Raw genomic sequence first — 13,004 nt, forward strand, 5'->3', positions numbered from 1 at the left:
TCAGCCTTCCGAGTAGCCGGAATTACAGGCATGCACTACCATGCCCGGCTGATTTTTTGATTTATTGTAGAGATGAGGTCTCGCCAATTTGCCCAGGCGGGTCTCGAACCCATGGGCTCAGGCAATTCACTCACCTCGGCCTCCCAAAGGCACAGGATTACAGGCTGAGCCACCAAGCCTGGCTACATTCTTACTAACTGCAAGATTACAGGATAGATTGTATATTTGTTAAGTAAATAAATATAAAAAAAGAAAACTGGCTAGGCTCAGTGGCTCAAAATAATCCCAGTACTTTGGAAAGTGGAACTGAGAGGATTGCCTGAGCCCAGGGGTTTGAGACCAGCCTGGGCAAATTAGCAAGCTCTCTCTATAATAAATAAAAAAATTAGCCAGGCATGGTGGTGCATGCCTGAGGTTCCAGTTACTTAGAAGGCTAAGGCAGAAGGATGGCCGGAGTCAGCAGGTCTGGGCTGCAGTGTTGGTATACGTGGGCTGCTACTGCACTCCAGCTTGGGTGACAGAGTGAAACTCCAACTCAAAACAAGCAAACAAACACCAACACCACTATCACCACACACACACACACACCACTAAACTAAAACTAACAGGGCATTTTGAATATGGTAGGTTTCCAATACATGACTGTTACCTTGAGTCCATACTGTAAAATTTTCGAGGGTTGTACCTTTGAAAAAGTCTTACTTTTTAAGGCAGCGTGTCTCAAATTATGGGAAAGGAACCGCTTGTAACAGAATTGCTGGAGTCTTTGTTTAAAATGCTAAGTCCTAGACCTCTCATCAGATCTAGTGAATCACTCTCTACACATGACTTGAAAATATGAATCTTAACCCCCTCCCAAGAGATATATTGGGTACATTTAAGTTTCAGAACCTCCATTCCACTACTTTTCCTGATGCAATGAAGTTTACCTGCACGCCAATATCACAAGCATTCCTTTCCCACTCTGTATCCTATATAGTAATTTTGACTTCATGCCAAGGTAAGGCTCATAGCTGGATGATCAACGCTTACTCCTGAGTGGAAAGGGCTATTTCCAGATTAAGTCCAGAAAACAGGGACGGTCATACATGTTCGTCAACTGACGAGAAAGGATAAGTGTAACCAAAGTACCGTTCCGAGATTCCAAAGTCATTTACTGAACTAGTCTGTGAGGAGTATGGTTGTAATAGAAGGGATGATTCTGTGTTAAGGAAAGGACAGGATAACTTAATAGAGCGCCCCCATCGCATCCTGTGACGGTGCTTCTGGGCTCTGGTGATGAATGTGTTCATTTTATGTGACTTGCTCTGGGTAAAGAACCCAGTGCCCTATCAGCTCTCCAGCCCGCGGCCCGCGGCGGCTGTGCGCGCTAATGACGGTGGAAGGTGCCTGGGGGAGGGCCTGGGGAGGAGCTGTCCAGCTCGCTCGCGCCCCTGGCACTTCCTAAGAGACTCTCAGCCCTTTCTCGGCAGCCGCTGCTTGAAGACTCCAAGCTTTCCCTCCCGAGGAAAGAAGCCATCCATCTAAATCAGCCGTCCTCTCCACGTCCCTCGCTTCTCGCTCCGTCAGACGCCACTCCTACCCCTTCCATTGTGTTGTCTTTTCACTGTAACCCCGCTTCCTACGTAAGACCCCCCTCTCCTTTGTAGCAAGGGGACTTGAGAATTTCAGAACCTCGAGTTGCAATGGAGCTGTACGGAAAGGTAAGCAGGAGAAGGGATGTCCATGGGGTGCTCAGCGAGAAATCTCGCTTCCACGCACTTTTGTGTGGGGTGTGTGTGTGTGTGTGTGTGTGTGTGTGTGTGTGTACACGCGCGCCTTCTCAAAGCAATTGTGCGGGTCAACCACTTCCCTTACGCGTGTGCCATTCATCGTCTTTCTCCTCCACGTTTGTTGAGTGAGATTGTCAAACAACCTTACTCTGCCTATAGCAAATGTCTAAACTTTCCTGATTCGGGATGGGGAGTGGTAGAGCGGTGAGCTCCAGAACGCAGCTCTGGCTTCGTGTGTATTGGAGAGTAGTACAAGGTGGTGTGTTACCTAAGCAGGAAGCCACACTCTGCTCCCGAAGGCGATAGTTAGCAAGGAAAAAATTTGCAGCTGAGATAAGCCGGCGTTACCTTCGCTAGCCCCTTGCGTGGAAAAGAGCAGGAGAGGCGGAGAGTGGGAGCATCCCGGAGCGCTTCGAAAAGAGAAGGGAGGCTCCGCGGCCGAGTCCGACTGGAGGAGCTCGCCTGTGTAAGCCTTTTATGCTCGCCGGGAGTTGTAGTTCGCGCCTGGCCCGTTTGCTGGGAAGCCCCGCAGGATGAGACTACAACTCCCAGGAGCGCCCGGGGCTCCCCTGCCAGTACGCGTGTGCGGCGCCAGGAGAGGACAGCTCCGGTGCTGATGCTGGAGCCGGCGAGCGAACCCCGGGAGAGCAGAGTGTGGAGCGTGGAGCGTGGATCGCGCGGGCTGTGCACACTTGACCGGGCGCCCGGGCCAGCGCTGTCCTAGCCTCAGAGAAAGGACATTTTCCAACAATGAGACACGAAGCGCCCATGCAGGTGGGTCTGTACACAAAGTGTGGCCTCGCGGGGCAATGGAAAGAGATGCTTTTCTTCCCCTCGCTCCGGGCACACACTGTGCCCAACCTAAAGGGAGATGTAGATGGCCACTCGCGGAGATGCGACTCTGTGACTCGATCCTGCGAGCAGAGTTGGATCCCTCTACGCTCCATATGGCTGGGACTGGGGCTGTCTTGACGAGGGATGGGGTATTCGTTATCTTTCCGGGCTCTGAAAGGAGGGTAAGAGTGTCTGTCTGAAATGAAAACCCGAGCAAACAAAAGTCAGAGGAGCATGCAATCTCGTGTTGGCATTGATCTTCCTTCTTGGCTTCCGCGGTTTGTGATCGTGGTGCCAACTCACAGGTTTAAGGCAGATCAGTAGGGTTCGGTGTTGCCAGGTCTCCACAGGAGTAGGGATACAGCAAATTCCTCTTGGTTAAGGAGCATTAAGGAAGGAGAAGCCAATGTTAGGGTCCCCAAAGTCGCCTTTCTTCAGTTAGGGTCCCAGCCTCCGCAGAAAATAGCAAGCACACTGGGATTGGCTTATCCCAGAGCTATACCAGCCCTTTATCCGCGTGCACACAACTGGTTTACTCCGTTTCCGAGGACCCCTCAGAGCTTTCCTGTGTGATGTACCCATTTGTTGTACGTTCTTATTCCCCATTTCAGCCACATTATTAGGTTTGCTTCCCCCCAGAAATGCAAACGACTCCGGTGCAAAAGTGCGTCTGCCTAAAGCACCTGGCTTAAGTTTTGGTTTTGAGTCAAAATGAGTGATATTGCTCGTGTCAATGTACAACCAGTTAATGCTAAACATCAGCCTGTGTTCATTAACCGAGCAGCGATCCTGCTGCGTAACAGAAAGGCATTTTATGAATGGAGTTGAGAGGAGAATAGAACACACCATTTGGAATACGTTGTTTCTCTGGAGAAGCCACCTCTGTTGCCAAATCCAACAATATAAATATTTGACCTTAAATCGGGCTTAAACGTTATCCAACTGGTTTCTTTATGAATCAAGGACTTAAAACATATGCTTCGATTTACTTTTAATTTATTTTATGGCTTATGTATATTAAGATACCCTGACTGGGCTGTTAAATGAAAAATCTATAGAATGTAATTGTTTGTTGAAGGATTATATAATGGAAGCCCTCAAATTACCTTCTGAGTTATTGGAAATTTGATTTGTTCCAGGAAAGAGTGCCCCCATTGTGTGTCTTCTAATACCTCTGTTTGTGAGACTTAGCTTTTAATTATAGACTTGATGTGAAAAGAATCTGGACAGACAATAAAGATACAGGCTGTTGCAATCAAGATATATTGACTTATGATAATTTTCTGTTGCTGGAGGTACTACCAGGAGCCAACTGGCTAAATTAAACATATTTGACTATAAGTAAAGATGAACAGCAGACTTTAAAAGTAGATTGTTACACTTCACTATATATATGTAAATCAAAACATCATTTTCCAAATATAAAACAGAAACAAATAAAAATAGATTGTTAGTATTTAAAGTCAACTCCACACATGCACTGAAATTTTTCAGTCAAAATAAATTACTAAATATTAACTACACTGTATATTTTTGTTTTTCTACAAGGATTGCTTAGGATGTTCAGAAGGGACATTAAAATATTACCGAACTGTATGAAATTAATGCTTTATGAAATATTTAAATTATTTTGTGTGCTCATCAGCTATGTAGTAGGCACTATAACTTTCTATTTTAGTCAGAACTTTAATGAACAACAAATATTAAATTTGGTAAAATGAAATTAATTTGCCTGTGGATGGAGATACTTTTATATTTATGGTGTATTTTAATCATTGGACTAAATTTTTGAAATTTAAATTTTCCAAAGGCTGTCATGAATAACATGTGCATTTTAAGGAATCAAAGACTTTTAAAAAGTGTATTTGATTAAAGCACATATATCAATTCATTTTAACTAATATATTTTTACTATGGTGACCTCTTTTCACTATTATCAGGTTTTAAATATACATATGTATATATAAGATAGGGGGAAAAAAGCTTTAAATTTTTTTAAGTAATAAGAATGATAACTCAACACCCATTCTTCCGAATTTTAATCACATTCCAGGTGACTTTGATGTATGACAATACAACAAGATAAATAGCTGATTTTTGTTTTCATTTGAAGACTGAATCACATCATCATTTTAAATATATACCCCAAATATTTTCTAGTTAGATTTCTAGAAGGTAAGTCCCAAGCAATACCTCATTTAATAGTTTCATTATCCTGATTTCTTCTCTCTTTCTAAAAATAGTTAAGTTCATTTGTTAATGTGAAACAAAAAGAGCTTTATAATTTATTTGTTGATTTTCCAGCTTACTTTATTAGATCAAAGAAACCTTTTAAAATTATGTAATGTCTATTTAAGAGCATCTACTGTATCTATATATGTGTCTTGGTATTTGTTCAAGGTAGTTGCCTTTGATATATGCATATTTTATGAAGAATATTTCTCTTTGAATTGATGGAAAATGAGAAATAATAATTTATCATAACAATTACTAAAATAATGTACAATGATAGTCTCTGACATCTATATTTCCTTTCTAACTAAATAACCAGGAAGAGCATTTAGTAAGTGTTCCAAGTAATGGACTTAGAATTTTAATGCAGGATATGGTCATATGTATCTTCTCATTCAATGTAAACATATATCCTCAGAGCCAAAAGAAATGAGAAATAACCGTTCTCATGACTTGAGGACAAGACTCTGGTGAACAAATTATTATTTGGTTTAAAAGCCAGATTAACCAAATCCCAGTTTATCTATTGCCTTGTCTTGCCAACCACTATGACTTGCATTCAGGTTCAGGTCTCATTATATTTGTAAATGTGTGTGCATAAAGCAATTATATATATAAAGATCATATGTTTATTATATATACATATATACACATATAATGTTTACAAATATATTTCAAAATCCTAGAGGTCACCATTACCCTAATTACAGGAAAGATAACTGGAACTTATTAAGATTAAATAACTTTCCCACCATGGTAGAGTAAAAATTCTGCCAGATTTCTCTGTCTAGAAAACTCATATTCTTTTTTCTATTATTTCGAATTCCCCAAGAATACATTAAAGGGCGGTATCAAAATTTGATATAATTTGATTCATTCATTTGGTTCAGAAGAAAGAAAAATTGATCCTACCTTCTGTTTATAAAATAAACTTGCATAAACTAAGCCGAATATTTTTAAAGGGTCAATGTTTTTTTGTTGTTGTTTTCTTTTTTTTTTGAGTTGGGGAGTCTCACTCTGCCGCCCAGACTGGAGTGCAGTGGCCGCTCCCGGCCACCGCAGCCTCGACCTGCTGGGCTCTGGTGATCCTTCCGCCTCAGCCTTCCAGGTAGCCGGAACTACAGGCGCACGCTACCACACCCGGCTAATTTTTTGATTTATTGTAGAGATGAGGTCTCGCTGCCCAGGCGGGTCTCGAACCCGCGGGCTCAGGCCATCCACTCACCTCAGCCCCCCAAAGGCGTGGAATTACAAGCTGAGCCACCAAGCCCAGCTGGGTCAATGTTTTAAAAATGGCTTCCTTTCTATTTCCTGGATTTGTCATTTCTGGCAGATTCACTTACTCTCTTACAGGACCAAAGTGAAATCCACTGTCTCTGACAAAATGCTTGTTCTTCCATCTTGTTATCCACCAGCTTTCTGGGTCACTTCATAAAAGCAGAGTCTTCTGTTTTGGACACTTCAAAGAAAAATATCTAACCAAAGCATGGAGAGTGTTTAGCTAAAGATAAGTTGGATTGAAGAAAGAATATAGATGTGGTTGAAGTGGAGGTGAAAACCACTAGATAAGTATTGCAGATAGCACTGCTGTACACAAAACCAAATTGCAAATAAAGTCTAAATATAACTTTTATTTGGCTCTGGAAAGTGTGTGGCATTCATGCTCTTTATTATTGTTGAATTCCTGACCATATTCATCCTCAATGATTATCCTTTGCACTTAATGAAAATGGAAATTTAGCCCTCATGATTTACAGAAATGGAGAAAATTCCTAATTAACTTTAGAAAAATGAGAACTTCTTTCCCACCTCATTTTGGCTGATCATTCAAGTGTCCACTTGTCTTCTGTAAAGGAAAGTGGAGGTTAGCAAAGGGAATTAACCTATAGTAAAGATTAACTTTTGTGGTTTAAGAATGGTTTTCCATTTTCACTGTTTTCAATCCAAGAAGTTGCAGAATTATCGCAATTTTTTACTGCCATTTGAAGCTTGTATTGAAACTGAGGAGCCTCTCTTTACCTTCGTATTCCAAGAAGGAATATATGTTATGCTGAGGAATGGATTTTCTTGAAACTACTCATATACACTCAACTCACTGAATATAAACAGTTGGGTCACCTCAAAAAAATGTTCTTGTATAGATCAGAGATTGTCCAACAATGTTCCCCTTTTTAAAATTAATTTCGTCCAAAGGTTCTGTAGCAGTCATCTTAGTAGGTCAGTCTTTTACCACGGATACTATGGCCTGTGAAGATTAAATCTTTGAGAGTTATTTGGAATTATATAGATCTTTAGCATTTTTCATTTGTTAGTTTATAAGTTTTTAAAGATAATATTTATATACATTGAAATGAACACATCTTAAGCGAACAATTTAATGACTTTTGTCAAATGGATACACCTGTGTAACGCACACCACTATAAAGATATAGAACATTTCCAGTCATTACCAACAGTTCCTTCATGATTTTTCCTAGTTAATCTACCTATGCAATAAACTTTTTAGTCTTTTTAAATCATAAAACGGTTCTACTTGTTCCAGAACTTTATATAGTTCTGTAGGACACACAATATGCTCTCTTTTTAGTCTGACTTATTTTGTTCAGCATAATGTGTATGAGGTTCATCCATGTTGTTGCATGTATCAATGGTTCATTTCATTTTATTGTTGAATATTATACTGCTGTATCAATCTACTATAATTTAAAAATCTGTTCTCCTTTTTTTTTTTTACATTGAGGTCATTTCTACTTTGTGTCTATTATGAATAAGGTTACAAATATTTTTCTGTTGGTCTTCTTTATAATAATATGTTTTTATTTCTCTTGGACAAATTCCTAAGGGTAAAATTGGGATAAAGGATAAGCATATGTTAGACTTTATAAGAAATAATTAAATCTTTTGCTACATAGGTAGTACCAGTTTGCATTCTCATCAGCAATGTATGAGAGTTCCGGTGGCTCCACATCTTCAGCAACATGTAGTGTTAATGGTCTTAATTAAATTTGGCAACTTTGACAACCTCTTTCAGGTCTCCTCCCACCGTGGGGGTTTTTCTGTCTTCTTAATAAATCCTACTTTCAAAAAAAAATTTTTTTTGACAACTTTAATGAATGTTTTGTGGATAGCTCGCGTTTTAAATTTGCATAGTCCTAATGACAAGTTGTGTTAAGTGCATTTTCATGTGCTTATTGGCCATTTATAATCTTTCCTTGTAAAGTGTCTGTTTGGAGGACTTGTTTTTATTGTTTAGTTGCAGGAGATCTTTCATCTTCAAACTAGTCTTTTGTCATGTATATTTATTTTCCTCCAGTTTGTGGCTTGTGTATTCACATTCTAAATGATGCCTTTTGGTGAGAATTTTTTGAGGTTGATGAAATCTAGGTTAATTAATTGTAGGTGGAGGTTATATCTGGGCTCTGCACTTTCTTTGATTTGTTTGTCTTAACTGGGTGACCAAAGACTTTGCTATACTTATTTTATTTATGGTAGTTTTAAAATAAGATTCTTTAGAAATTTCTACATGAGTAATCATATAATCTACAAATACAGATATTTTACTTCTTTCTTTCCAATGACCCCCTTTTTTCATGCCTTACTGTACAGAATAGAAAATGCAGTACAATGTTGGACAGAAGTGATGACAGCAGACGCTCTTATCTTGTTCCTCATCTTAGGATGAACGCCTTCAGGTTTTCACCATTAAGTGTGAGGTTAACTATAGGGTTTTGTTATTTTGTTTTGGTATTGATGCCCTTTATCATATTGAAGAAATTTCTTCTGATTCCTAGTGTGATGAACGTACTTGTTTTTAACATAAATGGTTGTTAAATTTTGTCAGTGCTTTCTCTGTATCTATTGATGTGATTGTGGGGTTTGTCTACTTTACTCTGTTGGATTGCATGGATTAATTTTTTTAGTTAATCTGGCATTCCTTAGAAAAACTCTAGTAGGTCATGATGTAGTGTCCTGTCTCTATATTGCTAAATTCGGTTTGATTATATTTTAAGTATTTTTTTTGCATTTAAGTCGTAATTGATATTGGCCTATGGTTTTTCTTCTTAATCCTTTTATGAGTTTATAATGTTGGATTTATGTTTATAGAACGGCTGAGAAGTGCTCTTTTCTCTCGATTTTCTGAATGATATTTTAAATATAAGATTGGTATATTTTGGTTTGTAAGTTTTCAGTAGAGTTCACCAATTTTAGCTTTAAACAATATATGTATTTTAAATTAAAAGATTATATATTATATATTTTAATTAGGTGTATATATATATATATATGTCCATTTTTGTTTGCCTATCACCTTCTACCATTTCTACTGCTCTTCCTGTTGATCTAGGCTTCTATCTGATGTTCTTTTTCTTTAGCCTGAATAGCTTCCTTTACCATTTCCTGTAGTATGGATCTGCTAGTAATACATGTTCTCAGTTTTTGTTCATCTAATAATAGGTTTTCTTTTGCCATTATTTTTGAATATAGTTTTGCCTCATATAAAACTTTTTGTTGTTTTTTTCCAGTACTTTTAAATATGACATTTTGCTGTCTGCTGACTTCCATTATGGTGTGAGGTCAGCTCTTGTATGTAATGTCATTTTTTTCCCTCTGTTTTCAAGATTTTCTATCTGCATTTGAATTTGAACAGTTTGGTTATAATATGCCTAGATATGGGGTTTTTTTAATGTTTAGTCAGTTTGGGAGGCTGAATGAACTTCCCTGATATGTAAGTTATGTCTTCAAGTATTTTCCATCCTTCTTCTTCCTTTTGAGATGCCAATTACATGTGTGTTAGAGTTTCGATAATGTCCCACTAGTAACTGAAGATCTGTTCATTTTAATTTTTTATATTTGTTTGTCAGTGAGTGTGGTTTTTATTAATTTATCTTTAAGTTCAGTGAATCTTTCTTCTGTTATCTTTTGCTGTTTGTTAAGCTCATCTAGGAACTGTTCATTTCAGCTATTGTATTTTTCCTTTTAGGCTAAATATTGGCTCCTTTTATACTAGAAACATGTAGTATAAAACATGAAGTGAAGATAGATATTAATTATTGGGATGAGATATATGAGTATTGAAAGAGATTAATAGAACCCCTTCACAGTATTGTGCAGAAAACCAAGAAAGCACAGTAATCAACTGAGTTTTTATAGGAAAGGTAATATAAAGATGTAAATAATATTAATGCTTTCTTTATTCATTGTAGATTTTTTAGAGAAAGTACTGATGAATAAATTCTGTTCAAATGGTCACAGCTTGAAGAAAAGATGTGTTAAGTAATAACTGAAAAATATGACTCTCATGTGATGCTCATCTATGGTGTTAGCAAGAAAAGATGGATTTTCTTTGGAATGTTTGATTCACTGAACACTTGTCTAAGTGACAAGACTGATGAAAAGGGATACAAAGACACAGCACACCTGTGGATATGAATATTCCTTTATGAATGTGCATTGGGTGGGCTTGCTCTTTGTAGTAAATAATAGTAACATTAGCTTTTGAATCAAAAGCGGGAATGATTATAACTAAAAAAGTGGCTCTGTAAATCATTCTAATTGGTCAAATTATATAATCTGAAAGCACAAATATGTAGACTGCTAAGACATTAAATTCCTCACGAATGGTCCAGATACTCTTTGTCTCAAAAGTGCAGGAACCAAAGGGTGATTGTTCCTACATATAACCTACCCTGAGGAATGAAATAAGGGATGAGAGATATCAAGATCTGGAAGGAATATTTATAGGAGTCTCTAGAGACATTTTTGAAGGTCTCACATTTATAATTTTTAAAATGTTTAGTGTTTTTAAAAATGTTTAGTGATGAAATCACATTGGGAAAAATATATTAATATTAAAATTTAGGGTTTTTTTTCCCAGTGGGAATTTTTAGAGTATTTTACTAGATGTTTTTAAGAGAAGTTTTTCTTATACCGTATAGTACTGAGTAGGTCTGGAAATATCTCTCATAAGACATATTCTTGTGAGAGATATTCAGCATTCTGTGGCATTGATTTGGACATAGGCTTCCTGAACTGTCATGGTTTTCTAATGGAGTGAGGGGAAGTAAAGTCCAATTGTGTGTTATTTTTAAAAATGGCTTATGGAGAAAGTCAATGCTGCCTTCCACAGAGTTGAGCAGAGCAGAGTTGCATGTGCCCTGAGAACACGATGATTGCTTCCTACTTGTTTGTGCCTCCTCGTAGTCTGATAGGGCACTCACAGTGAGTTATATCACTGATCTTCAAAAGGTTCTGGCTCTTAGCAGGGCAGAGATATAATTGACCACACACATTTCCCAGAATTCAGCCTATCTGGGCTGACTGGGTGTTGCAGTGTGTAGACCCTTCTCTGCAAAAGTCAACATTATGGTGGTGAGATCTGCTGCACCCTATCACCAGGAGGGGTGTCTGATAAAGACAGCAGCTGGTGGAGAGCTGAGGATAATATCTCCATGTCCCTGGGGGATCTTAGCCTAAATGTCAGATTACTCAGTCTTCTCTTATGTATATCCCTGAGGCCTTGACAACGTACATCTGCCCTGGCTTCCATGTGGACAGTTGTTATTCCAATGATTTCCAAACCTGACTGATCAAAAGAACCATATGAATTGCTTTAAAAATGACAGATTTCTGGCCTCTCTCTAAATATTCTAATTGTGCAAAATTTGAGCAGAGTTCCCCATGTCTGGGAATTTTGGATCTAGTGTAGTCTCGAAGGATTTAGTTTTGTATTCCTGAATAAAAATGTATCCAACTGGAGAGAACAGGTATTTGAAAACACGGTGTCTGGTATCTCTTGCTGCCAAGAAATGATGAAAAAGCTTATGTATATTTTGTCATATTCACGAGAAAATTTTGAAGGAATCTCTACATTTTGTTGCTAAGAGAGAGGCCCTTTCAGTCTTATAAATTGACATCTGCATATGGAAAATGTGAATGTCAAGGATGTTTGATTTTTTAAAAATATTTTAAATGTAATTTTGTTTTATCTAGGTTGTTCTTGGGGAGGATGATTGCTTGGCTATTGGGAGGGATGTGGGGCTTGGACTTTCAACCAGTTTTCCTGTTTGCCCATCCCAGCCACAGCTAGGGTGATCAGTCACTTAGTTTGTTGGTTTTAGTATAGAAAATCCTGCTGTGTGCCATGAAACCCCTTAGACCCAGAACAGTTAGTGTCCCTGGCCACACCCTGTAATCAGAACACCTAGTGTCTCCAATTACAAGGTCATTCCAGGGTCTTCTAGGTAAGGGTTCTTGTGGACTTTTTTGAAAAATAAGAACAATTCCACTTTAGGTTTCTCACAAATTCTCTTAATTTCATCTTTAAAATGGAGGTGATGACTTTCGGTTCTGCATATAAGGAGCTTGGAAGTCATCACTTCCATCTCCACACAAGATAAAAGCTGAACAAACTAAAATTCAACAACTCTTCTTATACCCATCAGAGCCATGAAGTCACAGGGCAAACCACAAAATTGGACAGACAGATAGGCAGATTCAGAGAATCACAACTCAACAGAGTAGAAACATCTGTAGGTACTAGTAGTGGGGTAGGAAAATCTGAACTACAGTTGGTGGATTTCTGGAGGGTCAGTGTGGACCAGTCAGAGAAAGCAAAATTCCAGGGGGTCCCAGTTTTAGGGTGGTCCGGCATGCTTGCATGCATTTTACTTTCAGGAGTCTTATCAGATTCTCCGAGTGCAGATCAGAGAAAAATGTCCTCATGCTTCTAGCAGAGCAAGGGGGAAAGTAGTCATTTTGAAGTATATCAGATAATTCTGTTCTTTTGAAATGGGGATACTAAAAGGTAGACCTCCTATGGATAGTGAAAAGATTAGGTGTGATAACATATATATAAAGCACACGAAGCATATAAAAGCTGTGTGGCTGTTAGTATTTAACCATTTTCCTATACATAAGCTGAGAACTCTCTACATCTACTGAGAAAGCTATGCATGAGGTGAAGATCCAGAGAAAGGCTGAAAGAAGAAATGTGAAATTTAGTTTGAGGAATATCTTTCTGTAATGATTTGTTTCTTGGGAGCATTGCCATACATAATTTGGCATGCCATCATATATATTCTCGTATGAGTCCCATAAAATAGCTATTCATTCCTTACTAAAGTAAAAAAATCAAAATAAAAAAGGCAACGAAGATTTTTTTTTTTT

General features: G+C 38.2%; 1 protein-coding gene across 2 annotated transcripts in view; it reads left to right on the plus strand.

Annotated features, from left to right (window-relative positions):
- The first annotated feature begins 1,485 nt into the window (after nt 1-1,485).
- Nucleotides 1,486-13,004, plus strand: part of RAB3C (RAB3C, member RAS oncogene family) — a 260,871-nt gene continuing 249,352 nt past the window's right edge. The window contains exon 1 of one of the 2 annotated variants that reach the window (XM_008059479.2): nt 1,486-1,703. In XM_008059479.2, coding sequence (XP_008057670.1) covers nt 1,686-1,703 — 18 coding nt within the window. In that variant the 5' untranslated portion in view covers nt 1,486-1,685. Of the gene's footprint in view, nt 1,704-2,346; nt 2,547-13,004 lie in introns of those variants that run through there. The other variant, XM_008059478.2, reaches the window with a different exon arrangement.

This window comes from Carlito syrichta, unplaced genomic scaffold (assembly GCF_000164805.1).
Source record: "Carlito syrichta isolate Samal-C Ts95f unplaced genomic scaffold, Tarsius_syrichta-2.0.1 Scaffold304160, whole genome shotgun sequence".
NCBI classification, from domain to species: Eukaryota; Metazoa; Chordata; class Mammalia; order Primates; family Tarsiidae; genus Carlito; species Carlito syrichta.